The sequence below is a fragment of the Oryctolagus cuniculus genome, chromosome 11 (assembly GCF_964237555.1).
Source record: "Oryctolagus cuniculus chromosome 11, mOryCun1.1, whole genome shotgun sequence".
Taxonomy (NCBI): domain Eukaryota; kingdom Metazoa; phylum Chordata; class Mammalia; order Lagomorpha; family Leporidae; genus Oryctolagus; species Oryctolagus cuniculus.
Window position 1 is genome coordinate 14,756,551 of NC_091442.1, and position 27,754 is coordinate 14,784,304.

The 27,754-nt window shown below is 53.8% G+C and overlaps 1 protein-coding gene and 2 long non-coding RNA genes across 4 annotated transcripts; 2 read left to right on the plus strand and 1 right to left on the minus strand.

Annotated features, from left to right (window-relative positions):
* On the plus strand, positions 1-5,290 carry LOC127490950 (uncharacterized). Its single transcript, XR_011379879.1, has 3 exons — positions 1-141; positions 2,863-3,459; positions 3,955-5,290. It is a non-coding gene; the product is annotated as an uncharacterized lncRNA (long non-coding RNA).
* Positions 139-12,996, minus strand: R3HDML (R3H domain containing like). Of its 2 annotated transcripts, XM_051845039.2 has the most exons (6): positions 12,573-12,996; positions 12,017-12,328; positions 8,129-8,247; positions 6,738-6,870; positions 4,433-4,548; positions 139-369 (listed from the first exon to the last, which is right to left on the minus strand). In XM_051845039.2, exons 2-6 carry the CDS (start codon positions 12,278-12,280, stop codon positions 237-239), a joined length of 765 nt encoding a protein of 254 aa, XP_051700999.1. In that variant the 5' UTR covers positions 12,281-12,328; positions 12,573-12,996; the 3' UTR covers positions 139-236. The 2 variants fall into 2 exon arrangements, with proteins under 2 accessions (XP_051700999.1, XP_002721116.1); XM_002721070.5 differs by having other exon boundaries at positions 12,017-12,996.
* On the plus strand, positions 10,779-27,161 carry LOC138844292 (uncharacterized). The gene is made up of 3 exons (XR_011379881.1): positions 10,779-10,845; positions 23,604-23,749; positions 26,254-27,161. It is a non-coding gene; the product is annotated as an uncharacterized lncRNA (long non-coding RNA).
* Positions 27,162-27,754: the final 593 nt, after the last annotated feature.

Genomic DNA, 27,754 nt, shown 5'->3' on the forward strand with positions numbered 1-27,754 from the left:
CTCCCCGCAGCCCCGGCTCGCTCTCTGAGAAGGACTTGATGAAAGATGCAGAGGCCGGAGGGGAGAAAGAAGGGAAGCAGGCAAGGGCTTCTCTTCTCATCCAGCCGGATGTTCGGGAGAGAACCTGGGAGGCAAGAGGCGGTGAGTGCCCTGTGGCCAGCTTCTGTCCTGGGTAGGTGGGTGGGACCCCTGCAGGGTCGGGCCCAGCTGGAGGTGCCCCGGGGCCCAGGGCGACTTCAGATCCACTGGAGCCTGTTGGACTTGAGCCCGGAGAAGCACATGTTGCTACTGCAGCTGCCTTGGTAACTGGGGGGGCAGGCGGAACATGGCCTCCCCATCTTGTACGGTGCCTCACCCAGCCAGTTGCCCCTGGGGAGAGAACAGAGGCCCAGGGAGCCGCGGTCGGAGGTCAGGAGAGTGAAGTCAGTGACTTTTCACCCAGACATCTAGGTCTCAGCACGGTACCCACTGGCTGCATGACTTTGGGCCCCAGGCCCTGTACTCTTCACTGTCCTCACAGGGAGGCGGCCAAGGCCAAAGGTGGCCCCGCGTGGGTGCACCCCGCACCGTGCCAGGCCAACAGGTTACTTCTCTCCCCACCCCCTGAGTCTGCCACCTCCAGCCGGTGACAGGATCAGCCTCCTCATTTCTGGGATGTGATTTTAGTCCTCTGGAGAAAATGACCTGACTCCAGTTGCCTGCTAAGGTGCCCCCTGGGAGGCAGCAGGTGATAGTCCGTATGCTTGGGTCCCTGCTACCCGCATGGGAGACCTGGATTGAGTCCCAGGCTCCTGGCTTCTGCCTGGCCCAGTCCCAGCTCTTGAGGACATTTGGGGAGTGGACTGGTAGATGAGGGATCTCTCAGTTTCTCTCCTTCAAATAAGAAAAAAAATATAACTATATATAGTTACATATTCTATATATAGTTACATATTCTATATATAGTTATATGTTCTAAAACTCAGCGGTGGGTTGTATGGCAAATGAATTCTGTCTTAACAGCTGTCTGTTTTTCTACAGGCAGGCCCTGCTTCCGTGCGATCGCTGTCCCATCGAGCTTTTGGGGACTGCCCTTTTCCACGCAGGAAGAGACCGGCAAGCTTGTTCTGTAAAGAAGCAGGTGTAAATACAAAGAGACTTCAAAAAGCTCAAGGAAAACAGAATTAAAGGATAAGTTCATTTTGGTACGAAATTTGCTTGGAATCTGTGCTACAACTTGTCTTCAAAAAAAGTCTGGAAATGCATATAATGAGAAAACTATGGATGGGTTTCCATTTTTTTTTTTTCACAAAATAAGCTTATAAGCCCATTTGCTGTGAGCTTTTTGAAGAACCCTTGTGTTTTATACCTTGCAGGCCAGACGATCTCTGCCATGTGAAGGCAGCTGCAGATAATGTGTAAAGGAATGTCCTGCCTCCGTCTCAATAAAACTTTATTTGTAAAGACAGGCCGTGGGCCAGCTTTGGCCATGGCCCCTGGTTTGCGGACCCCTGGCTTCTAGATCACATCACCAGCTGCGGGCCAGGAGTTCCAGACTGCCCTGGCAGCGCCTGGCTCCACTTGCACATCTCATCTCCCAGCACCCTCTTCCACCCCAGCTCATGGCTTTTTCTCGTTTTCTCCTGCCTTCTCCCCTTAAAGTCTTAAATCACACACACCCCCCCCCCCCCCAGCTCTTGCTCATGGCTGCCTGGTAATCTCACTGCTGACTTGCCATGTTAACAATTTTTGTAAGACCCAGTGCCTTTTTTCCTCACACCTTACATGAACCCTCCTTGTGGACAGACGTAGAATCTTCTTCCCTCCAAAAGTGATTGTTGAACGACCGCATAAAGTCCACCAAAGTGCAAAGCACGCCCTTCTGATTTCCCAACAGTGCTCCCTTATTCATTCAACAAACACTTTCAGAGCATCCATGGGACATCAGGATGTGTGCCGGATGCCACAGTCCCCAGGTTTCTAAAGATGCTCTCGGGAGTTTAGGGGCGGGAAGAATAGGTGGTGACGCCTGGCACGTTAGAATGAAAGTCATTCTTTTTTGTTGCATGTAGCCACTTGGAAAAAGTTCCACTTAAAGAAACAAGGAACTAGGCCGGCGCCGCGGCTCACTAGGCTAATCCTCCGCCTAGCGGCGCCGGCACACCGGGTTCTAGTCCCTGTCGGGGCGCCGGATTCTGTCCCGGTTGCCCCTCTTCCAGGCCAGCTCTCTGCTGTGGCCAGGGAGTGCAGTGGAGGATGGCCCAGGTGCTTGGGCCCTGCACCCCATGGGAGACCAGGAAAAGCACCTGGCTCCTGGCTCCTGCCATCGGATCATTGCAGTGCGCCGGCCGCAGCGCGCCAGCCGCGGCGGCCATTGGAGGGTGAACCAACGGCAAAAGGAAGACCTTTCTCTCTGTCTCTCTCTCTCACTGTCCACTCTGCCTGTCCAAAAAAAAAAAAAACAAACAAACAAAAAAAAAAAACAAAAACAAAAAAACAAGGAACTGAAGTTGAAGAATTTGAGGGATATAAAATCGCATAGGGTCAATTTCCCACCCTCCTGCACACATAACCTCATTTGAGTCCACGGTCACTATTTAAGTAGCACATACCGCGGACAAGGCACCACGCAAGCCCTGTGAGTCAGCTAGTGTTTGCTACCATAAAGGGGAAATGAGCCTGCCGAGGCACAGGGATCCACTCCAGGTCTTCAGCAGGTGTGTGGAGGAGCTGGGCTCAGCCTAGCTCTGGCAGGAGCGATGGCCGCATGTTTTCTCCCCCTCGGAGGGGCTGGGGTGTTACCTGGGCGGTTGCCCAGAATTCTCTCAACAGTCCCTTGAACAAGTGCTATTTGGGAGCTTGTATTTTATGGTCCTTTTGCAGATGAAGACCCAGGCATGAAGAAGTGGAGTAAAATCACAAATCTGAACCCCGGCAGTCTCGCCTTAGAACCTGTTCTTGTCTGCGTGTGAGCTTGCACACTGCATGTTGGGAGAATGTTCATCCGCCTTTCCCCATAGTTCCAAGAGACTTGTGTCTGAAGCCAGCGCCCGGCCTGTCTCTCAGCATGCTGCAGTCTGGGGGAAGCTGCTGCGCAGGCTGTCTCTACCCTGCCCCCCTGCCTAGGGGATCTACCTGCCCGTGGGCAGCTCGCAGTCCTGGTTGAATATTTCTGGGAGTAAGTGTGGAGGGGCCGGCCCTGCTCCTGTCAGAAGAACCTGTGGCTGTGCAGTGTGGCCTGCCGCGGGTGTGCAGGGTCTGACTCAACAGTGAGCTACTGGAGGGGGGCTGAGCGTCCAGCACGGTGGTTAGGATGCGCTTGAGACACCTGCATCCCAGATCACACTGCCGGGGTTTGAAACGCACCTCTGCTTCCAATTCCGGTTTCCTGCTGGTGTGCAACCCGGGAAGGCAGCCAATGATGGATCAAGCACTTGCATCCTTGGCACCCATTTGGGAGACCTGGATTGAGTTCCCCAGGTGTGGGGAGCAACCTGGACTGGACTAAGTTACTGGAATTAAGACTTATTCTATGCATCTGCTCTCCCACAATATGGCGTTGGGAGAGAAGAAAACAGCTTCTACGCAGCTGCCTCTTGCCAACTTGAGTGCTGACCTCCAGGAGCTGATCCTGCTCCTGATTGGAGGAGAGCAGCGTGCTCTGCGTGTGGGCAGCCGAGTTGAGATTGGCGGAGGAGGACTATAAAGGAGGAGAGAGACGGCATGCACCAGGAACATCTAAGGGGAACATCTAAGGGGAACACCTGTGCAGCCCCCGAGAGAGCCGGCCGGTGGTGTGCCACTCCCCTGCGGAAGTGGGGAAAGTGGCCAGGGGGAACCGCCCTTCCACGGAGGTGGAAGGGACGGTAGCCAACCCGGGAAGGACCAGCAGCAAACCCGGGGAGGGCCGAGCAGACGAAAGAACAGCGCAGGGTCCTGTGTCGTTCCTCCACGAAGAGGGGGAGCGACACCCAGGTTCCCAGCTTTGGCCTGATCCAGCCCTGGCTGTTGCTGCCAGTCAGGGGAGTGACAGGGGACAGAAGATCCCCCCCACCACACGTCTAGCCCTAGCTCTCTATTTCCATCTCTCTCTCTGCCTTTCAAATAGAATGACAAAAAAATAAGTAAATACATTTTAAAAGCACTTTAAAATAACTTTTAAAAATTGCACCGCACCATTTGCAAGCCCTCTTGGCTGGGAGAGGGTCCCACCTAGCCACATCCTCTGCTGCTGGCTTTCTCAATGAGCTGCCTCTCCCCCGCCTTGCTCCTCTCTGTCTCCCACTTGGTTCTGGAATGTGCGTAAGGAAAAGGATGGTTGATCGGTTCTAAAGTCCCCCAAGCTGAACAGTACGGAGAGTGCTGATGACGGAGGAAGGCGGGGTGCCGCGTCTGAGTTCTCAGGACCCACCCTCCCGTCCCAGAGCCGCTTGGCTTCAGTGCAGGCCCTTACCTAATGGCGTAGTTGCAGACCAGGTACACAGCCCTGTGCCAGGTGCTGCCCCAGACGCTGATGCTCCTGCAGGTGTGGATGGCGCAGCCCAGGCGGTTGGAAGATGCCCACACCATCTGTTGAGGGGAGGCAGAGACAGGGAGGATCCAGTGGGGCCACAAAGCCCACCCCTATATATGGTGGTTTTAATGCACCTGTGTTGCTTTTCACATATAATTTCATTTATTTGTTCTTTTACGGTTTCTAGTTCTCTAGATTTTTTTTTAACTTTTATTTAATGAATATAAATTTCCAAAGTACGATTTATGCATTACAATGGCTTCCCCCACATACCGTCCCTCCCACCCACTACTCTCCCCTTTCCCACTCCCTCTCCCCTTCCATTCACATCAAGATTCATTTTCGATTATCTTAATATACAGAAGATCAGCTTAGTATACATTAAGTAAGGATTTCAACAGTTTGCTCCCACACAGAAACATAAAGTGAAAAATAATAGATGATTTTTTTTAAATGATGATGAAATCAGATTAGACCTATTGTCATGTTTAATCCCAGTGAGAGTCAAGTTGGGAGTTGATAATTTCTTTTTTTTTTTTTTTTTTTTTACAGAGGATCAGTTTAGTATACATTAAGTAAAGATTTCAACAGTTTGCACCCCCATAGAAACACAAAGTGAAATATATTGTTTGAGTACTCGTTATAGCATTAAATCTCAATACACAGCACATTAAGGACAGAGATCCTACATGAGGAGTAAGTGCACAGTGACTCCTGTTGTTGACTTTACCAATTGACACTCCTGTCTATGGCATCAGTAGTCTCCCTATGCTCCAGTCATGAGTTTCCAAGGCTATGGAAGCCCTCTGAGTTCTCCGATTCTTATCTTGTTTAGACAAGGTCATAGTCAAAGTGGAGGTTCTCTCCTCCCTTCAGAGAAAGGTACCTCCTTCTTTGAAGACCTGTTCTTTCCACTAGGATCTCACTCGCAGAGATCTTTTGCCAGAGTGTCTTGGCTTTCCATGCCTGAAATACTCTCATGGGCTTTTCAGCCAGATCCGAATGCCTTTAGGGCTGATTCTGAGGCCAGAGTGCTATTTAGGACATCTGCCATTCTATGAGTCTGCTGAGTATCTCACTTCCCATGTTGGATCACTCTTCCCTTTATTTATTCCATTGGTTAGTGTTAGCAGGTACTAGACTTGTTTATGTGCTCCCTTTGACTCTTAGTCCTTTCATTATGATCAATTGTGAACTGAAATTGATCACTTGGAATAGTGAGATGGCATTGGTACATGCCACCTTGATGGGATTGAATTGGAATCCCCTGGTAGATTTTTTTTAAGATTAATTTGAAAGGCAGAGTTACAGAGGGAGAGAGAGAGGAAGAGAGAGAAATCAATCTTTCCAAATGGTCTTCAATGGCAGAATGGTAGGGGCTGGGAGTTTCATCTGGATCTCCCACGTGGGTGCAGAGCCCAAGTTCTTGGGCCAGCTTCTGTTGCTTTCCCAGGCCACAGCAGGGAACAGGATCAGAAGTGCAGCAGTCAGGACTCATTTGGCTGCTGGTGTCGCAGGCAGCGGCTTAACTCACTACACCACAACACCAGCCTCCTTGTTCTCCAGGTTTTATTTGCTACATTTCCTCCATTTTTGTGTTGCTATACCAGAATCGTGTTAGCTAAAATGGACAAAGACATTCTTTCTCATCAGGATACAGGCGTTGGTGAACTTTCCCTTGTAGGCACACGGCCTGCATATAAATGCTGCCCCCTCATTGTGGCCTGAGAATGTGTGTTGATTTCCCAAGAGAAGTCCATCTTCCAAGCCAGAAGATAGGCTCTCAGGAAAGACCAGGCACGCCAAGCCTTCAGAGGTCTGGGAACGACTGCTCACGCCTGCATTTGCAGTGTAACCCGGCACCGGAGGTCAGGACTGGGACTTTCCCCTGGGGGCACCTTCCAAAGCTCTGAAGATGCTGGACTCCGGAGCATCCTGGATTCCAGCTGTTCTGATTAGTGTCCCACTTGTCCTGTATCGGGTTTTCCGTGTCCTAAGTGTCCCCATATTCTGTGTTAGCACTCGGCATCCGCTACAGCTGTTGTCAGCTTATTTTGATAATGGGAGCCTTAGACAACAGAAAGCAGGCAAGACATTCCAAACAGAGCGAGATCCACCTGCAATCTATGCCCACCCAGCGTTGCAGGAGCAGGTGCTTACAGCCAGGCTCCCTGGGCCAGGCCTGGGAGCCGGGGTGGGGTTTCCGGGCTGATTTCTGTCCCGCCCCAGTGGACACGGAGCGTACCTGGGTGTAGTGGGAGCACACGGGGCCACTGCAGCGCCAGGGGCAGTGCGGGTTGCAGTCCCTCGGGGCGGGGAACAAGTAATGCCGCTTCTCCTCCGACCACGCCTTTACCAGATCCAACACTGAGCGGAACCTGCGGAGGCCGAGAATGCCAGAGAAGTGGGCAGAGAACGGCCAAGCTGCTTGGCCACCAACCTGCTGGGTGACCTGGGGTGAGCACCTCTGCCCCTTCCTCACTGAGAACAAGGACAGTAGCGCCCTCCTTGCAGGTAAGTGCTGCCGGTCACCTGGGAGAGTGGGTTCAGTGCACGCATGCACCTGGCACGCAGTAAGCGCATGCACTCGTCGGTAGCATGCAAAGGGCCAGGCCGGAGACGGGCATCTGAGACGGGGCGGCTGGTCTCCAGGGAAGAGGGCTCAGGGGACCACCTCCGAGGCCTCTGATGTGTGAGACGGGGTGGAGGCAGGCCCTTGGCTGTGGACCTGAGAACCTCCTTACAGCCGGAAGCGCCCAGGCTGGGACCCAGGGGCTTCTTCGATCAGACACCATTGTCAGAGGCACAGATCTACACGAGGGCCAATAAGGGAGACAGTCTGGGAGAACTGACGCCGGAAACGCCCAGCGGTGCCTCTGCATCCCGTTACTCTCTGCACCGTGAGCCTCTCAAGTGTCAGCTCAGGGCCCGGGGCCGGCAGGGAGGGGCAGTGATGGGGCCTGGGGGGGGGGTGCCCAGCCCAAGGTCTGCCCTGGAAGGCTCCCCGATGCCCTGACCAGTTGCTGGCGAAGAAAAAGGCAAATGGCCCGAGCGTCCACCAAGCTCAGCTGAAAGAAGCAGCTTTGCTTCTGTCTTCCCACTCCCCTGGGGTTACGGCGGGTGGGGGCAGGGCAGGGCAGGTCGCTGTTTTCCTAACGTCCTCATTTGGCGAAGCAAAGACATGACAACAGGGTGGCAGTCTCACTCATGTCTTTTTGACATTTTCCCCTGCCTAAGGAATCCACACTTCCCGGCCCAAGAGAAGGACGCCTTTCTTTCCCAGACAAGGTCACTGCGGTGCAAAAGTGGAAATACCTTGCCCGGCCCCCGGGTTCTGCCTTGGAAGTGGGAATGGCAGGAAGAGGTCAGACCAGAGAGAGGTTTGCTGGAGCCAGACGTGCCCACCCCCTCTCCCTAGCCCCAGCCCTGCTGCCCCGACCCTGGTCCCTGCCTCGGGAGTGTCCCGGTCACTCCTCACAGCCTGCGCATCCTGTCTCTACGTGGAATGTGGGCTCGTGCTTGTGCAGGGAACTTGTCTCCCTTGCACCCACTGCCAAGCGCAGCACCTGGTGTGGAGTAAGCATTCCTTGCATGTTTGCTGAATGACTGAATGAAAGCAGGCAGAGGGCCACTCACCGGCCGGAATGGATGGAGAGGTTCTGGCCCACGTACTTCATCAGCTGTGAGGGCCCGTGGGCCCAGATGCACTGGGAGGCCCAGGCCTCCGCGGATCTGGCCAGCCGCTCATCCCAGACCTGGGGGAAGAGGTGCTGTGAACTCCCCGGGGGAAGCATCCACCATCATCATCACAGTGTCTGGAGATGTGCATTTCCTCCCCTACCACAAACCCACTTGGCAGATTAGAATACTGAGGCTCAGAGGAGGGCTGTGGCTTCAAGGTCAGCTGCAAGTTCACATCCAGGCCTCCACTCCAAGTTTGGTTTCCTTCTGTCCTCACTGGAAGTCAAGCTGGAGGCCCCCCGACTTGAGTGGCAGCCTAGGATGTTTGTCCAAAAGTCCCCAGCAGTTCCTAGAAACGACTGAGCCCACGATGATGGGAAGAGGATGGATTTCATACCGTATCGCATTTTCTGAGTCTGTTTATGTTAACAATAAACATTTATTTTAATTTGAAACTCAGTTTTGAAATGTGAAAACACACACAGATTTAATTTTTCAGACAAAGGAGACGTGGAAGTCTCTCTTCTCTCCCCTGCACCTGTTCCCCAGCTACTCCGCACCCCATCCCCAGAAGCAATCCCAGTACTCGTGCTCTCTTCCAACAGTATTGTATATTTGTGGCCCCTGAATTCCACCGGAAGCTTAGCCCCCACAGTCAGGTGTCAGTGGTGTTTGGATGTGCGGCCTCTGGGAACTAATAGGGATTGCATGAAGTCATGGCGGTGCCCTGCCATGATGCCAATAGTGGCCGTGAAAGGGAAGAGAGACCCAAGAGAGGAAGCTCGCTCGGTCCCACGTGACCTACTCTGCCCGCCTCTGCCAGCAAGGATGCCACTACCGGATGCAGCACCTCCGCCTTGGACTAGAGCTGTGAGCCAAAGCAGACCCCCTTTCTCAAGGACTTCACCCAATCTGTGGCCTCGTAGAATTAACAACAGAAAAGGGACCAGGACACCTGTCCGAGCAGGTCCACGGAGACTTCTGTTTTGGCAGCATCACTTTAAGCCCGCCACACACTGTGTTCTGTGCCTTCCTCGTCTCACCTAACAAGACAGGTGGCCTTGGGCCTACTCCACGTCAGCACACATGAAGTCTGCTTCTCATCTTTCCTATAAGCCTTGAGATTTTTTTTTTTTGAATATTTATTTGAAAGGCAGAGTTACAGAGAGGGAGAGACACAGAGAGAGATTTTCCATCCTCTGGTTCACTTCCCAAATGGCTGGAATAGCCAGGGTTGGGCCAGGCTGAATCCAGGAGCCAGCAGCTTCTTCCAGGTCTCCCACACGGGTGCAGGGGCCCAAGGACTTGGGCATCTTCTGCTGCTTTCCCAGGTGCATTAGCAAGGAGCTGGATCAGAAGTGGAGCAGCTGGGACTTGAACCGGTGCCCTTATGAGGTGCCAGTGCTTTAGGTGGCAGCTTAACCTGCAACGCCACAGCACTGGCCAGCTTTGGGATCTTTCAGTGTATGAATCCCCCAAGTTTGAGAGCTGGAAAAAGTGTCACTTAAGTAAATCTTAGCTCCCTTTTAGCTCTGACTGCCTGGATTCTCTTAGATATTCTCTGCTCATTCAGCAAATCTTTTAAAACTTATTTATTTATTTAAAAGGTGTATAGATAGAGAGATCTCCCATCTGCTGGTTTATTCCCCAAATTCCAGCAATAGCCAGGACTAGGCCAGTTTGAAGCCAGGAGCCCCAAACTCCATCTGGGTCTCCCACGTGGATGACAGGGATCCAAGTGCCCGAGCCGTCACCTGCTGCCTCCCAGTGTGTGCATTAGCAGGAAGCTGGATCAGAGCAGGGGCGGGACTCCATGGCATGCATTCTGATACCGGATGTGGACATCAAAGGCATCTTAACCGCTGTGCTAAACACTAGTGACCACCACAGGCATCGAGTGGGTAGAGTCCGGGGATACTGCTAAACACTGCAATACCCAGGACAGCTCCCACAGGAAAGCACTACCCAGCCCCAAATACCAGCAGCACTGAGGCTAAGAAGCCTGATACAGCGAAGCCCTTTCCCCCAGGGACTCCAATCCTCCTTCAACCCTTGAGTGACATTTCTAGGCACTGAAGACCAACAGTCTAGCCAGGGACTAAGACAACGAGCAAATGATTCATTGTCACATCCTGGGGAGGGGGTGGGACGGTGACACGGGACCCCAGCTTTCTTGGGGCTGTGGGAGCAAGAGTATCCGGAGCTAGGGGTGTTTCCTCAGGTGCCTGTTCCTGACATGGGGAAGAGATGGGGCCAGGCAGACAGCAGTACATACTTCTTCCCAGAGCTGGGTGACGCATGGGGGAAGCAGAGGAATGGACTCCGCCTACTACAGAGGGGTAAACTGAGGGAAGAGCCTGCTCATCATCAGGCCCACATCAGTGACCCCACCCCCACCCCACTCCGGGTCCCCTGGGGGACACCTGGCTTCAGGCGCCAGTGACAAGTCGCTGAGGGTCAGTGCCACGCATGCACAGCTGCTGCTGAATGAATGTGTCATTTGTTTGAAAAATGGTAATGAGTGAATGAGTCAGCCCATGAACAAATACGTGACTTCCCCACCTCTAGCTGTCTGCCTTCCTGGCTCCTGGCTCTGCCCCTCCCCAGCGCCGTCCTGCCTCCTGGCATGACATGACACGGCACCGACCGGACCATGTTTGTCCCCACCAAATGTGAGTACCGGGGGGAAGGAACTTCTTCCGTCCTGTCCTGGGCAGTGTCCGCAGAACTGAACTGACCCTTTGCCCAAGGAGACGAATTCCCTGGCTACTGAGTAGCGTGTAGAGGGGGCAGATGGGCAGTCTCTTTCCTTGGAGAAACCTGCTTGTGTGTGTGTGGTTGTGGGGTGGGGTTGGGGAGGACGGAATTTCTCCAGGCTGGCTTGGGACAATAGTCCCGAAGGAGGAGCAGGGGTTAAGAGCAAGGTTGCCTCCTCCATGCAGCCGGTCTGGCTTCTCCGCAGCTGCTGTCCAGCTGCTGGTCCTCCCCAGCCTGAGGTCACCGGGTGCCTGATCCCGCCTCTCTGGTCCCTCGTCCCGCAGGGTAGCCCGGGTGTGTCAATCACACAATAGTTTTAAAGCTTGGCCCCACGCTGTGCAGCCAGTTTTTGAGCAGGGCTATTGTGCTGTTTAAGAGCACAAGCTGGGGCAGGGCGGTGCGGGGGGGGGGGGGGGGGGGAGGTGGGTTAAGCACTGCTTGGGAGGTGGGCATCCCAGATGGGAGTTCCAGCAGCTCCACTTCTGACCCAGCTCCCTGCTAATGCACCTGGGAAGGCAATCGAGCTGCCACGGAGTCCCTGCCACCCGTGTGAGGGAGACCCAGATGGCGTTCCTAGCTCCTGGCTTCAACCTGTCCCCAGGCTCAGCTCTTGCAGGCATTTGGGGAGTGAATCAGATGATGGAAAATCTCTTTCTCTCTCTCCAACCCCCCACACCGTCTCCCCCACCACACCTCTCACTTTGCCCTTGAAGCAAACAAATCTTTAAAAAGTAAAATGATCACAACTTAGCAGCAGGCACACCTGGGGGACCTTGGACAAATCCCTTCTCTGCATCTCCCTGTCTTTGTGTGGGAAGTAGGGCTGAGCTAGCCACCTGGAGGGAAGAGGTGTGCACCTGGGGTGCCCCTGGCTTCCTGGAGGACCTAGGCAATTGCCTTAGTTTCCTCACCTGTACAATGGGCAGACTTATTCCTGCCCTTTGCCTAGGTCCCAAACACCCAGAAACTGGCTAGCAGGGCCAGAGGGGCAAAGGTCCAGCTCTGCAGAACCGGCCATGACTCCAGGCCAAGGCAAATGGGCTGGTGTTTGCTGGAATGGGCACGGGGGCAGGCACGGGGACTCACCATGTACTCCATGTTGGCAGCGGGCGGGTGCACGCTGGCCCGGATGTGGTTGTGATAATCCAATAAGGCATTCATGTCCCGGGCGGAGATGTGACGCTTCCGTCGGTACCGGGGCACCCCCAGGCCACTGGGGGGCCTCATGGCTGTGTCCTCAGGTCTGGCCAGAGCCAGAGTGGCATTGGGCATCATCAAGCCGTCCACTGTTTGACATGCCCAGAGGAGGAGCAGGCCGGCCAGACCCACGGTGCTGGGCAGCAGGGGCATAGCTGGCTAGAGGGTCACACTCCGCTCAGTGCAGGCAGAGCTGGCTGCCTGGAAGAGGCAGGCATGAGAGCATCAGGTCTTGAGAATTCCCCAGCTCTGGCCCAGACGCCCAGCACCCCTTCATTCCCTCCCCAAGGTGCTGAGTGGGTTGGGCAGTGGGAAGAAATGCCCAGACAGTGGCTAATCCAGACTAGGTCCTGGGGTGAGCTGGGGCCACGGCTTCAAAGCCAGGGCCCTGTCCCACCCGCCCGGGAGACTACAGCGCGCTGTCCAGCCCAGACGTCTTCCTCACCAGTGCCGCTGCAGGGAATTCGGTCGATGGCCTCAGAGGGCAGGTCTGGCCTTCCCCAGGTCACACTGCGGGGCTCTCTGATGCCCGAGTTGCTGCAACTTGGGGGTTGGGAGTGAGACACAGAAAGACCCAGACAGCTGAGAGAAAGAAAAAGAGAGGCGCTCAAAAGAGAAAAGGAAAAAAGCCTCAGAGATATAGAGAAAAGGAACACATCCAAAACAAAGAGAGAGATGGGAGTGGACAGACAGAACACAGGAGGAAAGACAGGAGAATCAAGAGAAGTGGAAAGAGACAGAGCGAGCGAGCGAGCAAATTGACAGAGAGAGGCAGGGGACCTGGGCAGCAGGGCAGGTGGCAAGAGGAGGCGGGGACCTCTGCAGACACTCTGGCCCTCCGGGCAGCACGGCTAAGCCGGCTACTTTAATGGTCCCCTGGGAGCTGATGGCATCTGACGTCCCCGGCCCCACAGCCCCCTCCCCTCCCAGCCAGGCCAGACTCCGCCTGCTGATTTATGGGCTTTTCCCTCCCACCCTCCTGTCTGTGCTGTTCCAAGTTCCACCTGGAGCCTGCAGGGCTGAGGTTGAACCGCTGGTCAGGGTGGGGGGAGGTCCAGGGCAGGGATGCAGGAGGAGTCACCATCCTCCTCCCCCGGGAGCCGGGATCCTCCCAGACCCCAACCTGTAAAGGCCACCTTACCTCTGGCCAGTGTTTTCTGATTGTTTTCGCTCCAAATCTCTCCAGCCTCCAAGAGGGCGGTTAATTCAGCCCCATTCAACGAACACCTTCTGTGTCCCAGGCCCAGGCTTGAGTGCTTTACACCCACAAGCTCCGCCACCTCTCAGAAGCAAGACACTAGAGCTCCCCATTTTACTGATGAAGAAACTGAGCCCCAGGGAGGGGAAGCCGGAAGTCAGGCCAGCCAGTCTGCAGTGCGAGCTTCTGAGCCCAGGGCCCTGTTAGGTGGTGAAAAGGATGTAATTAAACCAAATATAGGTGCATGGAGGGAAATGGGCGCTGTGCTGCCCTCGGACACAGCATGTAGTGTAATTAACTAGCCCCCGGGTCAGAAACCCATCCCGCCCCTCGCTAACTGGGTGTTCTCGGGGAGTTACTCGACCGTTCTGTGCCATGTCTGTAACATACCTCTCTCATAGCTTGGTGAGGGGTAAATGAGTTCCCATTTGGGCACACATTAAGTGCTCTATGTATGCATTTGTGTGCACACATGTGTACTTGGTCGAGAGTGTATGCACTTGTGTATTATGTGTGTGCAAGGACACTGACATGCACGTATGTATGTGTGTTCCTGTGCCACACCTATGTGTCCAGCTGTCTGTACATGGTACACGTATGCTGGTCTCTGAGTTGCTGAATTTCTGCATGAAAGAAAGTTTTTCTTATTGATTCCTTGTATTCTCTACAAACAGCAAGCATTGTTTTTGTAATAGGAGAAGCAGATTACAACAAGAAAGGCGTTCAATCAATCAACGAGAAAGCATTTCTATCCTCAGCCTCCTCTTCCAGCCCAGGCTGAACCCAGTCCTGCCCTGGTCCAGCTGGCAACACGTGACTGGGCTGGGACTGCCTACTCCAGCTGGGTCCCCCAGACACATGGAATTCCCACCGCAGGTAGCCACCAGCCTCAACCTCCGCAGCCCAGACAGCAGCGGCTGCCAAAGCACACAGCTTCCCCGCTGGAGTGGCTTCCCCGGCCAGGCGGCCGCTGCTGCCTGCCAAAGGGGGAGGCAGGGAAACAGAGCTGCAAGGGCTGGGGCCGCAGGCCACTCCCCTCTGCGGGGCTTTCCCATCACCGCCTAGCCAGGAGGACAAGAGGCACTGACTCAGTCTAGCCCACCTCTGCCTGCGGTGTGCTGGGTGTCCTGAGGCAGGACCCAGTCCTTCTCTGGGCCTCCAATGCCCCATTGGAAAAATTGAACTCAGAGCTCTTGTCTAGGCAGGCTGGGGTCCTCGCACCCCCAGGGCAAGCCCTGCAGCCCAGAGGGGGCACACTTGAACAGCCCAGAACATAGGAACCTGGGAGTGCCAACAGTGATGCCTGGCTCCCTCACACAGTCCTCTCCCGCGCTGGTTCGGGACTTCGCATCTGTGACTCACTCGGGCTTCGCGGCTCCCTTTGGGGGTAGTCCTACCCACGGTGCAGCTCGATCCTGAGGCTCGCCTGAGCCTGGATGACTTGCCCAAGGGCGTGGAGCTGGTCTGTGTGGCAGCTGGAGTTCTGGTGGTGAGCATCCGGCACATATGTGGGATGGACATGCATTTGCTGTGCAGACCACACACACACACACACATGTGTGTACACCTTCCTATCAGCCCGTACTCAAATCACAGAGGCCCCATCCCCGCAGCCCCTCATCCTCTCTGTAGGGCACCCCCAGGGCCTTTGCATAGCTCACAGAAGTTCGTCCTGCTCCCACCTGCGCGTCCCTAATGCTTATGAGCAAATACAGGTGCCCCGGCTACATCTGACCCATGCAGCCCTTGGCACAGATAACCTCATTCAGCCTTCAGAAATCCCCTGTTATCATCAGCCCCATTTTTATACGCATGAAGAAGTAGCACAATGAAGTGATTCACTTCCCCGCCATCACACATGCCCTGGGTGGTAGAGGCCAGGTGTGTCCTCCTCTCCCAGGGACAGACAGACAGACATGGAGGAAGGTACAGCCCAGACACCTGGACAGAGGCAGCATGTCTGTCCCACACATCGGCAGAAACCCAGCGAACCACACCGGCAGCAGGCACACAGCGACAGCCCAGCCGCTGCACCTGGAGGACCCTCCCTGTGGCCCCCACTGGCCAGGGCTGTTCCCAGGTGCACCGGCAGGTTTCCAGTGGAGTGGAAACGCTAGGTGGGGAGGGTCCAAAATTGGGCTCCAGCGTTGATCTCACCTTCCGGTAAGGACATCTTTCTCGCTTGTAGATTTTACCTGCCCAGACCCCAGTGGAATGCTTGCTGGGTTAGGCAAGTGAAGTGAAAAATCTACAAATCTTTGAGAGTGGGGGCCAGCGCCGCGGCTCACTAGGCTAATCCTCCGCCTAGCGGCGCCTGCACACCGGGTTCTAGTCCCGGTCGGGGCACCGGATTCTGTCCCGGTTGCCCCTCTTCCAGGCCAGCTCTCTGCTGTGGCCAGGGAGTGCAGTGGAGGATGGCCCAGGTGCTTGGGCCCTGCACCCCATGGGAGACCAGGAAAAGCACCTGGCTCCTGGCTCCTGCCATCGGATCAGCACGGTGCGCCGACCGCAGCGTGCCGGCCGCGGCGGCCATTGGAGGGTGAACCAACGGCAAAGGAAGACCTTTCTCTCTGTCTCTCTCTCTCACTGTCCACTCTGCCTGTCAAAAAAAAAAAAAATCTTTGAGAGTGGGAGCTGTTCGAAGCAGTGTGGCTTGGCGAGGAACAGTGCAGGCTCCAGATCCAGACAGCCAGGGTTTGTGGCCCACATCCATAGCTTAGTAGCTGCGTGACCCTAAGCACGTTACTTCAGCTGCCTCAGTTTCCACATCTATAAAATGGAGCTACCACATTGCAAAGTTTGTGAGGACTAAATGAGTTGGAACGTCTTAAGACACTTGAGACAATGCCTGGCACAGAGTCATCAATCGATAATAGCAGCAGCTAATAATAGTCACGTAGCCAACATTTGGGTAGCACACACCAGGCGCCAGGCACCAGATGCTTTCTGTGCGTGATTTCATTTCCGTGTCATCTGCAATCTCATGGGTGAGGAAGTAAAGCTCAGAGAGGGTGAGTAATGTGCCCAGGTTCACACAGCTCGTTCCAGTGGGAACTGGAGTCCATGCTACTTCTCTTTGACTCTTACCCAAGAAAGTTGCTTTTGGGAAGAGACTGCAGGACCAGAGCCTGGTGCTTGGAGAGAGATGGAGAAAGCTGCAAGGCCCTTAGAGATGATTCAGGTCACCTGGACATGTGCCAGTGGAGGAATGAGTTTCAGAGAGGTTAAGTGACTTGGCTAAGGCCACAGAGGAGCTGGCAGACTCAAGAGAGCAGCTCGGGGGCTGGTGTTGTGGTGCAGTGGATTAAGCCACCACTGTGATGCTGGCATCCCAGATGGGAGCTGGTGAGTCCTGGCTGCTCCACTTCCAATCCAGCTCCCTGCTAATGGCTTGGGAAAGCAGCAGAAGACGGCCCAAGTGCTTGGGCCCCCGCCATCCACATGGGAGACCTAGGTGAAGCTCCTGGTTCCTGGCTTTGGCTTGGCCCAGCCCTGGTTGTTGTGGTCATCTGAGTAGTGAACCAGATGATGGAAGATCTCTCTCTCTCTCTGTAACTTTTTCAAAATAAATATATAAATCTTAAAGAAAAAAGAGTGCAGCCCAGGGCGGGTCTTTGATACAGCGGTTAAGAAGTGGCTGGGGACACCCACACACCATATCAAAGAGCCTGGGTTCAAGTCTTGGCTCTGCTTCCAATTCCAGCTTTCTACTAGTGCACACCCTGGGGGCAGCAGGTGACGGCTCGAGTGCTGGAGTCCCTGACACCCCTGCGGGAGACCCGGATGGAGTTCCAGGCTCCTGGCTTCAGCCTGGCCCAGCCCTGGCTGTTGGGGGCATCTGGGGAGTGAACCAGTGAATGAAAGGCATCTCTCTCTCTCTCTTTCAAATTCAATGAATGAATGGATGGATGGGTGAATATTGTACAGGAGAGTGCAGCCCAGACCTGTGTTACTTCAAACCCAAGCAGTTGCGAGAAGAGAGTGCCGCCTCTCTGCGGTATCCCGAGGGATGCAGGGGTCTAGTGGGCTGTGACCCGGCTGTGGAGCTGCATAGCTTCCGGTGGCCCAGGGTAGGTCATGGACCCCTCTCAGCCTCAGTTCCCTCACTGTAAAATGGGAAGAATAAATAGAGAGTACTTTCTCAGGCTCCTCTGAGAAATTCAGTGTGGTAGAGGAAGTGTTAGGACAGGGATGGATATTTGGTGCTTTGCCAAGTTAGCACAGGCACAGTTGATGGGTTCTGGGGGGTCACGTAGTACACTAATGGAGCACACATTCAGGCAGACATGAGTTCGAGTCTAGTCTCAGGGTTTAAAAACAAAAACCAAGCAAGCAGTTGGGACGCCCACCTCCCATATTGGAACACCTGATTGAGCCCCAGCTTCTTGCTTCCAGTCCCAGCTTCCTCCTAGTGTGCACCTGAGAGGCAGCAGACGGCTTAAGCACTTGGGTCCCTGCCACCCGCGTGGGAACCCTGGGCTGGGTTTGGCCTCCTAGCTTTGGCCTGGCCTAGCTGGCTGTTATAGGCATTTGAGAAATGAACCAGCGCAGGGATGATCTCTCTGTCTCTCAAGCTTCTCTCTCTCTGCCTTTCAAATAGAATGAACATAAATAAACAAAATTTCCTAAAAAGTGGATTTCCGTGTATAAAGCACTAGTACAAAAGGCAAAATTTACTAGATATTAGCTATGGACTTCCCCACACAGAAGCACCGCGTGATTCCATCGACAAAGCGCCCAAGAACAGGCACAAGTAACTCAGGGAACGGAGGTCAGAACAGTGGCTTCTTAGGGGGGTTCTGACAAACAGGTGCCAGGGACTGCTCCTGGGGTGGCGCGCTGCTTTTTAGGTTGTGATTGCCACACAGCGGCTGTGCAGATTTCGGGGACACGGTGTGGGGTTCGGGACACGTGCACAGTGTGCGCTGATCCAGTCTGAGTATCCAGGTACTTCTATTTCCTCCACTGCCAGCATTTCTCTGTGTTGGGGACCTCTGGGCTCATCCAGTCCAGGTCTTTCTGAAGCATCTCTACATGTCTTGTATCCTGACTGGCTCGTGACTACACGGGTGAACATATGTGCACTTTCATCTAGCTGTCCATTTAAGATTGAGGTACTTGGCCGGCACCGTGGCTCACTAGGCTAATCCTCCGCCTTGTGGCGCCGGCACACCGGGTTCTAGTCCCGGTCGGGGCGCCGGATTCTGTCCCGGTTGCCCCTCTTCCAGGCTAGCTCTCTGCTGTGGCCAGGGAGTGCAGTGGAGGATGGCCCAAGTGCTTGGGCCCTGCACCCCATGGGAGACCAGGATAAGTACCTGGATCCTGCCATCGGATCAGCGCAGTGTGCCGGCCGCAGCGTGCCGGCCGCGGTGGTCATTGGAGGGTGAACCAACAGCCAAAGGAAGACCTTTCTCTCTGTCTCTCTCACTATTCACTCTGCCTGTCAAAAATAAAAAAATAAAAATAAATAAAAAAATAAGATTGAGGTACTCACAAATTATAATTCAATTACAATTTTCAGGTTTATATATGGTAAAAGAAAAAATTTTGTGTGGGGCCAGCGTTGTGGCATAAAGGGTTAAGTCACTGCCTGAGACTCCATATGAGCACGGATTCGAGTCCCAGCTGCTCCACTTCCAATCCTGCGCCCTGCTAATGCGCCTAGGAAAGCAGCAGAAGATGGTCCCGGTCTTTGGGCCTCTGCTACCCACATGGGAGACCCAGACAAGAGTTCTAGGCTTGACCCAGGCTTGGCTGTTGTGATCACTGGGGGAGTGAGCCAGCAAATGAAAGACCTCTCTCCGTCACCCTCTCCCCCTGTAACTCTGACTTTCAGATAAATAAAAAGGAAATCTTAAAAAGAAAAAAAAAATTGTGTCATTTAAAAAAGTTCTTTCACCCAAGTATAAAATTAAAATCCTATATAAGGAAAAACACACACACCAAGAGAACTGGCTCATTCATGCCACTCCCCCTCAGGGTATGTCCTACCCCACACACGTAAATACTCCTGCCAATATATCCACAAACCCCTCAAACTGTGCACACACAGGCAAAGACCCCAGTGCAGACACAAACAGATGTCACGGTTCAATGCAGCAGCACACCTACTCGCCCACTCAACCCCATGGCACATCCACATCCAAATACAAGCTCCAGGCCCACGCAAACACTCCCTCCAGGCAAACACACCAACCAAACCATGGGCTGAGTTAACTCAATGGGCAGATTCTTTAAAAACTTTATTTATTTTCATTTTATTTGAAAGGCCAAGAGACAGACAGACAGACAGAGATCTTCTGTCTGCTTATTCACTTCCCAAGTGCCTGCAACAGCCAGGGTTGGGCCAGACTGAAGCCAGGAGACCAGAGCTCCACGTGTGTCTCCCACACGGGAGGCAGGGACCCCAGTTCTGGGGCCATCCCCGCGGTGTGCATTCACAGAAAACTGGAATGGGTAGCAGAGCTGCGTCTGGATCCCAGGTACTCTGCTGAGCGCTGTGGCAGATGCCAGCCTGCCTGCCCCCAAACGGGCAGCTTCTCAAATCAGACAGATGTGGGTGGACGTCTTGGCCCCATTGCTTCCTCACCATAGGACCTAGGGCAAGTCCATCAACTCATGAGCCTTACTTTCCTCATCTGTAAAATGGGTCCCTCTGTCATGAAATGAAATGAAAAGGCAGACCATAAGCAAATAAGCTCCTTGAGGGAAGGAGCTGTCTGGCTGGTCTGTGTTCTCGGGACGCCCATCATGTCATTATTGGTATCTTACATGTGCTACCAATCCACTCCAGATCAGTGTATGGATTTAAGAGTATCTCCATCAAAATCCCAGTGAGGCTTTTGGAGGAAGCTGGCAAGTTGGTTCTAAAGTTCTCAGAGAAGAACTTTATGGCCCACGAATTTTCGAGAGATTTCATTGATGGTATTAGGAGTGATGGACGATGATGACGCAGAAAACAGGAAGTGGGCAGAGGACAGGGGCACAGCAGTACAGGAGGTGCCCAGGCCTGACGCCAGGGGGACTTGGGTTCATTTGAAGACCTGAAGCTGTCAGAGTAGGGAGGACCCAAGGGGCAGGCCGCTGGCTCACAGGTGAACAGGTGCTTGTGGGGCTGGGGGCCCTTGAATGCTTTGCCTGTGCTGGCTCTTGGCGCCCAATGGGGCCCGGGAGAGGGGAGCGGGAGGAGGCAAGGAGAGCAGATCGAGTGTGGCCCCCGCAGCCCAGTCCTGTCCAAGGAGCCCATTTCCCGCAGACGCCGCACGCCTGGACAGGGGGCCGCCCACCCTCGTGGGCAGCAGAAAGGACCCGCCCTTCGTCAGGGGCGCTGCAACCTCCTACCCCGGGGTGCCAGAGGCCTGGGGTTGGCCCCGGCCGGGCATGCCGACCCCCAGAGGGCGCCCGGTGCTCCTGAGCGGAGGCCCCCAGGCCCGGCCGGCCCAGGTCAAAGCCGTGCCCTCCAGGGCCGGCGGCCGGAGGACTGGGAAATCCGAGCTGCGGTCCGGCCCAGCTGCACGACCAGGTGTGGCCACGGAATCTGCTGCGTTGCCGGCCCGCGCAGCCGAGCGGAAAAGCCTCGGCGTCAGCGCCCGCCGCATCCCGCATTCCTGCGCCTGGTGCTGAGCGTGGCCCGAGGCCAGGGCCCAGCTCCGGACCCTAAGCATCCGACAGGGCCGGTGGTGGGAGAACTGAGCCGCCTTCCCCATCCATTAAATGGGGACAGCAACCCTCTGCCTGCCCTGGCTTGCAAGCCGCTGTGGCAACCATTTATTGTGCACCTGCTATATGCCAGGCACCAGCAAAATAACAGCTTCACATACCCATCAGGCAGCGGGATGGGATGTGGGGGGTGGCGAGTGCTCCTACCCGCTGGTTCACTCCCCGAATGCCCAGGATAGCCAGGGCTGATCTCTAGCGGGGGTGGCAGGGACCCAAGGACTTGAGCCATCTCTTGCTGCCTCCAGGACGCACATGAGCGGGAAGATAGAATTGAGAGCAGAGCCAAGTCTCCAGCCCAGGCCCTCCGCCGATATGGGAAGCAGGCATCCCAAGCAATGTTGTAATCACCATGTCAACAGCCTGCTTGGTTTTTGTTTTTAAATCCTGAGACTAGGCTTGAACCCGTGTCTGCCTGACTGTGTGCTCCATCAGTGTACTACATGGCTGCCAACCCTATCAACTGTGCCTGTGCTAGCTTGGCAAAGTGCTGTGGCTATCACCAAGACAGGTGATGTGGGAGCGGCACCTCCAGAGCCAGGAGGCAGTGTGGGGTAGTGGTTAGGCCTGCTGATGAACCAAAGACATAGCCTCAGACATTCTCCCTCATTGCCCAAAAGACAGATAACATTGGAATTTATTCCTTGCTCTTGAATCTCAATGGGTCTCACACCCTATTGCCTTCATACCCACCCCCCACAGACACCTGAAAGACCAGTCCAGGAATTCCCCTCCACCTGCTGCCCTTCCTCCACCCCCATCCCTAGCCCTCCTAAAATATAAAAGACCTGACCCCTGGGGGTGGGGGCCTTCTGCCACGTGTTTCAACACGTGCATGCGGGCAGCTGGTCACCCACCTCTACAAATTCATTTTCTCTGAATCAGTTCTGTCTGGCTGTAAAATCCGTGCACTGCCTTCTCTCTATTCTGCGCCTCTTTCCCTGATACCCGCCCTGGGGCGCACGGAGCTGGGTGGCCAGCCGTGTTTCCTCCGCGTTTCCCTTTTTGGAGGCAGGGGTGACAATCCTCACCTGCGGGTCCTTCCGAGCGAGCAAAGAATCAGAAAGAGTAAGCACTCAGCACAGTGCTTTGCTTGACACGTTAATGTCTCTGCGAAGCCTAAGCATCTCATTCCCAGTCGGAGGTTCCTTGTGTTGTGGTTTTTGCTGTTTTTTTTTTTTCCAAAGATTTGTTTATTTGAAAGTCAGAGTTACAGAGAAAGAAAGGCAGAGGTGGGGAAAGAGTGGGGGAGGAGAGACAAAGCGAAAGAGAGAGATCTTCCATCTGCTGGTTCACTCCCTAGCTGGCTGAAATGGCTGGGGGTGGACCAAGCTGAAGCCAGGAGCCAGCAGCTTCATCTGAGCCTCCCACATGGGTGCAGGCGCAAGCACTTGGGCCATCCTCTGCTGCTTTCCCAGGCCCATTAGCAGGGAGCTGGATTTGAAGTGGAGCAGCCGGGACTCGAACCGGCGCCCATATGAATTGCTGGTGTTACAGGTGGTGGCTTTACCCATTATACCACAGCACTGGCCCCACTGTTTTTTATGCCATTCTTATGCAGTATAATAAACACACACAGGATTTATGAAATGCAAATGTTAGTGTAATGGCTGCTTTTAAAGCACACACCTAGGTGACTACACCCAGGTAAAGGACTACAGCATTGTCTGCACCAACCAAACCCTCCCTCCACCCCCAGCCAGGCCCTGGGAGACTGGCTGCTGCGATGGGAGATGGGAGTGTGGGGTCTGCAGGAGATAATGACCAGAGGCGGGACCTGGAGGGTCTTCAAGGCCGCTGGGGACAGTCAGAGTCCAGGCAGCCATTCCTGCCCTTCTCCTGTAGCTTGCGGGTGAGCAAAGTCAGACCCTTGCCCTGTAGCGCCCATCCTGATAACCTGGACCCAGATGGGCCCAGGTGATGGAAGCCTGGGGTTGAGTGTGTTGGGGAGCACAGCCAGTGGCTGCAGCCCTCCCGGTCAGGCAGCCAGGGAGCCTGGCCTCCAGCAGACCCTGGCTGAGCTCAAATGCCTTACCCCGGGGAGTGGCTTGAGTCAGCCCCTGGGGCCAGAAAGCAGTGGCCAGAGGTTAACACAGAGGCAGTGCAGAGCAGAGCTCAGAAGGAAGGCATTGGTGCTGGGGCCCCAACGGTCCTGCTCCCTGGCCAACAGCTGTGGACAAAGAGGGCCGCCCACTGGGAGAATTTCTGGGCTGCCAGTTCCCAGCCCCCAGCCCAGAGGGAATTAGTTCACACCCACCAGCCAACAAAAGAGCACCTGCTGGTTGCTGTTCCTGGAATGACCCAGGCCTGGCTGCTCCGCAGGCCAGTCCCTGGCCAGCCCTGCAGGCCTCAGCTTAGCAGCAATCCTACTTCCAAGAACTCTTCCCTGCCCTGCCCCTCTCCTCTGGGGCCCCTGAGCAGCCTCTATTAACCCATCAGTATCCCACTGCCACTTCTTTCTCTCTGCACCAGAAAACCCCTCTCTCAGCCGTTAGTAATTTGGGGAATTCCTTAATTAAAAAAATTAAATTTCATAATTATTTTCTGTTATTTCTCTTCTAGTTATAATAAATTCACAACTTAAAAACAACTGCCTTCAGATCAATCAGCATATGAAAAATGATTCACTTATTCAACAAATATTTTGAATGCTTAGTAGGTGTTAGACACTGTTCTAGACAGTTTGGGTGCATCTGTGAATGAAACAGGTAATATTTTTTAAAGAATTATGTATCTATTTATTTAAAACACACGGCAATACAGCGGGGAGTGGGGGAGAGAGATCGATCCTCCACCTGCTGGCTCAAACCGAAATGGCTACAGCAGCCAGAAGCCAGGAACTCCAACCGGGTCTCTCACGTGGACGGCAGGGGACCGACCCTGTGGGCCACCCTCTGCTGCCATCCAGACACAAACGCAGGGAGCTGGAATGGAAGCGAGCACTGTGCTGTGGTGTGGACACTGTGCTGTGTGTGGACACTGTGCTGTGGTGTGGACACTGTGCTGTGGTGTGGGCGCTGTGCTGTGGTGTGGACACTGTGCTGTGGTGTGGACACTGTGCTGCGGTGTGGGCTCTGTGCTGTGGTGTGGGCTCTGTGCTGTGGTGTGGACACTGTGCTGTGGTGTGGAAACTGTGCTGTGTTGTGGAAACTGTGCTGTGGTGGTGACACTGTGCTGTGGTGTGGACACTGTGCTGTGGTGTAGGCTCTGTGCTGTGGTGTGGACACTGTGCTGCGGTGTGGGCTCTGTGCTGTGGTGTGGACACTGTGCTGTGGTGTGGGCACTATGCTGTGGTGTGGACACTGTGCTGTGGTGTGGACACTGTGCTGTGGTGTGAGCTCTGTGCTGTGGTGTGAGCTCTGTGCTTTGGTGTGTACACTGTGCTGCGGTGTGGACACTGTGCTGTGCTGTGGACACTCTGCTGTGGGGTGAGTTCTGTGCTGTGGCGTGAGCACTGTGCTGCGGTGTGGACACTGTGCTGTGGTGTGGGCTCTGTGCTGTGGTGTGGACACTGTGCTGTGGTGTGGGCTCTGTGCTGCGGTGTGGGCTCTGTGCTGTGGTGTGGGCTCCGTGCTGTGGTGTGAGCTCTGTGCTGTGGTGTGGGCTCTGTGCTGTGGCGTGGACACTGTGCTGTGCTGTGGACACTCTGCTGTGGTGTGAGTTCTGTGCTGTGGTGTGAGTACTGTGCTGCGGTGTGGACACTCTGCTGTGGTGTGGGCTCTGTGTTGTGGTGTGGGCTCTGTGCTGTGGTATGGGCTCTGTGCTGTGGTGTGGGCTCTGTGCTGTGGTGTGAGCACTGTGCTGTGGTGTGGACACTGTGCTGTGGTGTGGGCTCTGTGCTGTGGTGTGGGCACTGTGCTGTGGTGTGGGCTCTGTGCTGTGGTGTGAGCACTGTGCTGTGGTGTGGACACTGTGCTGTGGTGTGGGCTCTGTGCTGTGGTGTGGGCTCTGTGCTGTGGTGTGGGCACTGTGCTGTGGTGTGGGCTCTGTGCTGTGGTGTGGGCACTGTGCTGTGGTGTGGGCTCTGTGCTGTGGTGTGGGCACTGTGCTGTGGTGTGGGCTCTGTGCTGTGGTATGGGCTCTGTGCTGTGGTGTGGGCTCTGTGCTGTGGTGTGAGCACTGTGCTGTGGTGTGGACACTGTGCTGCGTTGTGGACACTGTGCTGTGGTGTGAACTCTTGCTGTGATGTGAGCTCTGTGCTGTGGTATGAGCACTGTGCTGTGGTGTGGGCACTGTGCTGTGGTGTGGACACTGTGCTGTGGTGTGAGCTCTGTGCTGTGGTGTGGGCTCTGTGCTGTGGTGTGGACACTGTGCTGTGGTGTGGGCTCTGTGCTGTGGTGTGGACACTGTGCTGTGGTGTGGACACTGTGCTGCGGTGTGGGCTCTGTGCTGTGGTGTGGGCACTGTGCTGTGGTGTGGACACTGTGCTTTGTGTGGACACTGTGCTGTGGTGTGGACACTGTGCTGTGGTGTGGGCACTGTGCTGTGGTGTGGACACTGCTGCGATGTGGGCTCTGTGCTGTGGTGTGAGCACTGTGCTGTGGTGTGGGCACTGTGCTGCGGTGTGGACACTGTGCTGTGGTGTGGGCTCTGTGCTGTGGTGTGGGCACTGTGCTGTGGTGTGGGCTCCGTGCTGTGGTGTGAGCTCTGTGCTGTGGTGTGGGCTCTGTGCTGTGGTGTGGACACTGTGCTGTGGACATGGAGGCCTCCATTGCAAGCTGCAGTTTAACCCCTGTGCCCCAGTGCTGGCCCCACCTCCTACCTTGTTTTCTCTGTGGAGCTCCCTTACAAATATTCTAGACAGCGAAAAATGGATAATATTACAAAGTCTATTTTATATATGATCTTTGATGGATAACCCTAAATATCCAAATGTTTTTTTTCATTAAACGAAATGATACTGGAGTTGACCAAAATCATGATTAAAATAAATATTTTTTTTCCAATTGGAAACACTCATTTTGTTGTTTTTTTTTTATAGATTTATTTTTATTTATTTGAAATTTATTTATTTATTTGACCACTGTGCTAAATGCTCACCCCTACTTTAATCTTTAGTTTATGTACATTGATGTCCAAACTGGCCAAAGGACATTTGTACCCTCAGATCATTTCCATGTATCCATTCCACAAATGTGGTGACTTTGCCTATTTCAAAAATAAAAAAGTGACTTTTGAAACACTGGAAAAGCAGAGTGTTTATTTGTTGCAGCGACTCAAGTTTCAAGATCCACTCTACAATCCACAGACTCTTGCAACAAAGCGACAAATGTGTGAGGTTTGCTTGTGAAGTTACCTTCTGAATTCAGAAAGGAAACGTTACCTTTTGAGGCCCAGGTCTCCATGTCTGCTCTAACCATGAAGCCACATGCCTCTGTAAAACCTGACTCTGGGAAACTCTGAACACAAGATTCTGAGCCAAGGGCAAGATTATGATCATCATCTGATTTTTAGAGGTATATGTTACGAGGTGGAGTTTTAGAGATTTAGTGAAAAACGCTGCTGAATATTTTATCCAACGTTGCTCTGGGTGGGTGGCCATTATGGTTGTACGGCACTAAGCTGCCCCTTGGGACACCTGTACCTCCTATGAGAGTGCCTGGGACTGAGTCCTATCTCTGCTTCTCATCCAGATTCCTGTTAATGCACCTGGGAGGCAGCAAATCAAGGCCCAATCACTTGGGTCCATGTGGGTACCTGAGAGATCCAGATGGAGTTTCAGGTGCTTGGTTTCTGCCTAGCCCAGGCCCAGCTATTGTGAGCGTTTGAAGAGTGAACCAGTGGATAGGAGATCTTGCTCTGTCTTTCTCTCTCTCTCAGTGTCTCTCTGCCTCTCAAATAAATTATTTTAAAAATGATTTTTATTTATTTATTTATTTGAGTGGTAGAGTTACAGACAGAGAGAGGGAGAGACAGAGAGAAAGGTTTCCATTTGCTGGTTCACTCCCCAAATGGCTGCCTCAACAGCCAAAGCTGATCCGATCTGAAACCAGGAGCCGGGAGCTTATTCTGGATCTCCCACCTGAGTGCAGGGACCTACACACTCAGGCCATCTTCCACTGCTTTCCTAGGCTACAGCAGAGAGCTGGATTGAAAGAGGAGCTGCTGGGATGAACCAATACCCATATAGGATATGGTGCTGCAGCGGGAGGCTTAGCCCAGTATGCCAAAGCTTTGGCACCCAAATGAATTAAATACATATATTTTTAAAAAGATTTTATTTCTTTATTTGAATGGCAGAGAGAGAACACCAGATGTCCACAATGGCCGGAGCTGCACTGATCTGAAACCAGGAGCCAGGATCTTCTTCCGGGTCTCCCACATGGGTGCAGGGGTCCAAGGACTTGGGCCACCTTCTGATGCTTTCCCGGGCCATACTGAGAGCTGGATGGGAAGTGGACAGCTGGGACTCAAACTGGCGCCTATATGGAATGCTGGTGCCACAGGCTGGGACTTTAACCCACTGCACCACAGTTCCGGCCCCTATATATACTTCTTTTAAATATTACAAATGGTCAATTGAGAAGTTACAGTTGTAAATACTCACAAGTGCAAAGTGATATATGAATACAATGTGGAATAGTTAAAATAAGCTAATTAATATAGCTATTGTCATCTATTTTCTGTGGTGTGAACATTTGATATTTACTTAGTGATTTTGAAATGTACAATACAATGTTACTATATTCACCATGCTGTGCAACAGATCTCAA

What these genes read in the sequence shown, in the direction of transcription:
- R3HDML (XM_051845039.2), bottom strand. Translation starts at nt 12,280, where the DNA reads ATGCCCCTGCTGCCCAGCACCGTGGGTCTGGCCGGCCTGCTCCTCCTC. An exon ending in CTCTCCATCCATTCCGGCCG is followed by an intron (nt 6,871 to 8,128) that starts GTGAGTGGCCCT and finishes CGGCCTCCGCAG; the next exon opens with GTTCCGCTCAGTGTTGGATC. An exon ending in TGTGCTCCCACTACACCCAG is followed by an intron (nt 4,549 to 6,737) that starts GTACGCTCCGTG and finishes TCCCCTCAACAG; the next exon opens with ATGGTGTGGGCATCTTCCAA.